Below are 4,584 nucleotides of genomic sequence, written 5' to 3' on the forward strand. Positions count from 1 at the left end.
GGAAAGAGAAACAGAGAGACGGAATCCCCCGTAGGGTCTTGATGCCACAATCCTGCCTCAGCCAGCCCTGGATCACAAGCATACAGGTGCTGGGGGTACCCAGAGAGGTCGCTGAATGTGAACCCGGAACCTTCCATGTGGGCCAGCCTTGCAGAGTGTCACATTTTATGGCTGAGCCACCATTTGGCCCCTGGCATAGTATCGCTTTTAATTTCCTGCTTTCAAGAGTTGTACCGTGGAAGTGTGGACAATAGAGGAGGCCCTTGAGGAGAACAGAGAACTTTCTGTACAATTACTGCAGCGTTACTGTACATCGAAAATTACTCTAAAATGGAAAGAAATGAGGAAAATGGAACCGATGACGCTATCCCACCCATAGAAAACACACTAGGTCCCAGAGCTCAGCATAAGCCCACACTTATACAGGACCTCCGTGTGCAGGAGCAGGCAGGGCTCACCATGACCGGTGACCCTCACAGGAGTCTCGCCACTGTGCTTTCCTGACTCTGGAAGCTCTGTCCCTCCAGCCTCCAGCCAGTGGCTCTCTCCAGGGCTCTAGGCCTTTCCCTCTCCGCCCTTCTGCCTGGAAATCTAGCCTGTCCCTGGTGGACCAGCTCTCAGCTGCAGGCCCGGACCTCTCCCTGACCTGGTGAGGTCAGGTGGTCCCTCCTCGCTGGTGCCACAGTCTGTGCAGAGGACGTGCTGTGTGTCTCTCCAGCAGACAGGGGTGTCCTGGGAGGCAGAGGCCTGTGCCGGGGGCTTGCACGACTGACGCAGAGCAAATGCACTGTAGAAGGTGACCGAGCCAGCCACGACCCTGGCGGTCCATGCGGCTGCTCCAGGCTGAGGGACACACCCAGGTCTTGCCACAGAGAACTCGTAAAAGCACTAAGATGTCATTGGTCTGGCAGGGTGCCCACACTGGCGCCCGGGGGTGGCAGCCCTGGCAGAAACCTGCCTCTTGGGTGGGGTTTCAGCCACAGCCACCCCCTTGCTGGGCCCACCCTGCCAGGCTTCCCTTTCTCATTAGGATTAATGGCCGCCCTTTAACCAGTTTGCCTAAAGCTTCGACTTTCAGGCAGATGACAGAGCGAGCGCGAGAGGGCTGACCACATCCAGCTGAAAGGTGGATTCATTTTCTGTCTTTCCCTCCATGCCCAGAGGCAGCACTGCCAAATTCAGAGCTGGTAAGAAAATACGAACCATGAGCTAGGTATTTCAGAAGGTGCTGGAAAAGCAAAATACACTCCTTTGCCCAGAGTGGTTCACAGGTCTCGCGCATCTCCCTGGGTGGAGGGTGGCGCGCAGAAGGGACTTGGGCTCTGCTGAACACCGTAATCCCGCTCTGCGGACTGGAACGAGCCACCGGGCAGGATCGGGCCAGGTTCAGAGGTAGGTTGCCAGAGAGGCACATAGTGACAGGTTCTAGGGCGTTACCAGGGCATCTCCTAGGGCTGTTTTCTGTCACATACTGTCACGAGCTACCTCGGGTGGGGAGCCCACATAAGTCAAAAGTCAAGGTCAGCTGACAATGACAACCAAGAAAATGCTGGAAGACCTCTTCTCAAAAGAAAGGCAAACCCCCCTTCCCATTTAGTACTTTCAAAAAGCACAAATAACTACACGGGGCGGGGGGAATCACATCATTACAGTCTATTTCCAACCTTTTCCTGAGGATCCTGGATATTTTAGTAGGGGTGCTTCCCCTGCTCCAACGCCCAGGAGGCCTGGGGGCCTGGTCCCTGACCCTTTGTGGGTCTTGCTTTGCAGGGAGGCGTGGGCCGAGGGAGACAGGGGGATAGGGCGATTGCTCAGCGCCGGGCTGAGCCTAGTGGGGACCTGGGCCACCAGCCGCTGCTGCCCTGGTCCCGGAGGGCAGCCCCGTCCATCCCTGGCCTCTCTCTGCTGGTGGCCGGCGCTGCACTCACCAGCTCAGGCAGGAAGAAGGCGTAGGGGACGGTGAGGAAGAGCGCGACCCCCGAGGGCACTTCGGGCGGGGCGTAGGTAGTGGTGGGCGGCGGGTCCCGGGAAGCCATGCTCTCACCCGCTGCTCGGCGCCTGTGACTCGGGGCAGCTCGCCCGCGCCAGCAGCCCTTCAAATATCACCTCCTGCCAGACACACCCATCGGACGTCGCCTGGGAGGGGAAACGTTCCACGTTCCAGCAGAGCAGGTCTTTCCACCGCCCGGGCCAGGCGGGCAGAGCCGCGGTGAACTGCGGAGCGGAGGAGCGGAGGTGCCGAGCTGGAGCAGAGCGCAGGGCGCGGGACGTGCAGAAACGCGGTCCGCTCAGGCACCTTTGGCTCCTGGAGTGTGTTGTGTATCATGGGTGCCAGCCCCAGCCCTGAGCGGGACCATAGGCTAGGGCCGTCGTGCCAGGGCTAAGAGCGCTTACCGGGGACCTACAAGGAGCCGAGAACGAACAGACTCGCCTGGAGCCCAGGACAGCTCTGCGCCTGGGCTTGCGCCCCTTTCCAAGTGAGACTGATAGCGAAGTCGAGGCCAAGTCCCTGAGGTCACTGACAATTCAGGGTCTTACACCTGTCGCCCCTCTTGCCTGGCTCCCTCCTTCTTGGCCCTGCCCCTGGAGCAACCCTCACCCTCCACGGACTGGGAGATACCCACTGGTCATCCTGGCTCCCATCCCTGGGGTTCTGGCTCTATCCTGCCTTCTCTGGATGACTCCTTCAGCCCTCTCCTCTCCAGATGGAAGGAGGCCTCCCCCTCTGGGACAGGAGGCCCCTGAGAAGGGCCCAGCTGGTCGGGTGCTGCCTCCAGCCCCCACCTCCCTTCCCACCCCATCCCCCTCCTAGCCAGTGAGCGCCAGGAGCCTGGCTGGGGTCAGGTAGCTCCCTCCAGACTCACTCCAACGTGGACTGGGTGTGGGGGCTGGTGGCATGACCTGACCCCGCAGTAAACAGCCCCTTCCACACAAAACACAGATCAGAGATCGAGCCACTTTCTCCTCTGCCTTCAAACTGGCTAGCTTTAGTTTTCCTGGCCCACCCTGAAGAAAGGCCTGGTGCCCTGGGGTCTGCTCAGGATGTGTGGGTTGGAGTCACTTCTCCCTACCCTCCAGGGCCCAGCAAACCCTTGAGAAGATGTTCAGGTGTGGAGAGGACAGAGAAAATAGCCCTGCTTGCCCGAGTAATTAGATCTCCTCAACAAGAGACAGGGCCGCCGGCTTTTTCTTAGCCAGCAGGGAATTCCAGGGCCTGCTCTCTGGGCTGCAGGTCGGTGGAGTAGGGTCTTTGCCTAGTTTGGGGAAAGCTGGGGGTGAGAGGGGTTTGGACACAAAAAGCACATCTCAAGGAGGGGCACAGGTGTCCTGTGTGAATCTTGGTCAGCCTAGTCACCCCCTTCTCCCAGGCTATGGAAACCAGGAAGGGAGGGAGGCCCCAACCCCACCTGCCAACCATCCCCGCCTTGTTTATAGGATTAACCCAAAACAAAGAGGCATTTCCCCAGAAATCCCACCTCTTGCCACAATGTTCCAAAGTAACACTTTGCTGCTCCTTTTTTTTTTTTTAAGAGGTTTTTGCTATAGGGTGCGTGCGCTCCCCAGAAAGACAAAGAGACACAGAGACAGAAAGCGCAAAATCACCCAATCACCCGCCAGGGGGGATGGCCACACCACAATCCTGTCTACTCTTGGGATCTTGGGCACACAAGCACCCGCACCTGATGTGAGTTTAAGCCACCGGGTCCAGGACTGGAACCGCGGTCAACTACATGGGAGTCCAGCGACGTAGCCATTACGCCAACTGCTGGTCCCAAACACTTTGCTGCTCTTATGGGCTGTAGAATGCCTCTGACTAACCATAGACAACATGGCACAGTGGGAAAGGCTTCAGGTAAAGTAAGAAAAACCTTTCTCAGGCTCATACCTCATCCGCGAAGTGGAAATAATTATACAAAACACAGCCCCTGAGACGCTTAGGTTGAAAGGGCCAAAGCTGCTTCCACCTTTCAAAGCAACTAGTATATTAAGAAGTGAACTGTGGGGCCAGCAGGTGGCGTGGTGGGTGAGGTGCCTGGACTCCCACATGGCCTGCTGCGGTTTTGGTCCTACAACTGGGGGTTTGAAAATTACACCAGGTCATGTGTGTGCATGTCCAAGATCTCAGGAGGAGAAGGGAGGGAAAGGGACTGCAGCGTGGCCCACCCTCCTGGGGGTGATTTCTCACTTTCCTTGTCTCCAGCAAGCCCACTCACCCTATGGCAAAAACCTGAAAAAAAGAAGAAGGAATGAACCGTGACCAAACAAGGATATAAAGCATTTGACACATGTGATATGTTTAGATAGAATCAAATACTTTCTATGTGCAGCAAGTCCAGCAAAAATATTGTAAAAAGTATAACACATCACAGACAGTGAGATCTCATGAAGAACAGAAGTTTAGAAATGAGAGAAGGGCTGGAACCAGCAGTTGGCATAATGGCTATGTCAATGGACTCCCATGTAGTCAACCGCGGTTCGAGTCCTGGACCCAGTGGCTTAAACTAACACCAATCCTGGGAGGAGAATGAAGGAGAAGGGGTTGTGGCATGGCCACCCCCCCCCCCGGGGGGGGGGGGGTTTTTT

General features: G+C 56.8%; 1 protein-coding gene across 1 annotated transcript in view; it reads right to left on the minus strand.

Moving 5' to 3' along the window:
* The window catches only part of MALL (mal, T cell differentiation protein like), a 43,580-nt gene extending 41,525 nt beyond the window's left edge, over window positions 1-2,055 (minus strand). The window contains exon 1 of the mRNA XM_006156626.3: window positions 1,929-2,055. Within this exon, the coding sequence (XP_006156688.1) occupies window positions 1,929-2,036 (108 nt within the window). The 5' untranslated portion in view covers window positions 2,037-2,055. The remainder of the gene's footprint in view (window positions 1-1,928) is intronic.
* Window positions 2,056-4,584: the final 2,529 nt, after the last annotated feature.

The sequence above is a fragment of the Tupaia chinensis genome, unplaced genomic scaffold, assembly GCF_000334495.1.
Source record: "Tupaia chinensis unplaced genomic scaffold, TupChi_1.0 Scaffold000511_1, whole genome shotgun sequence".
Classification (NCBI taxonomy): Eukaryota; Metazoa; Chordata; class Mammalia; order Scandentia; family Tupaiidae; genus Tupaia; species Tupaia belangeri.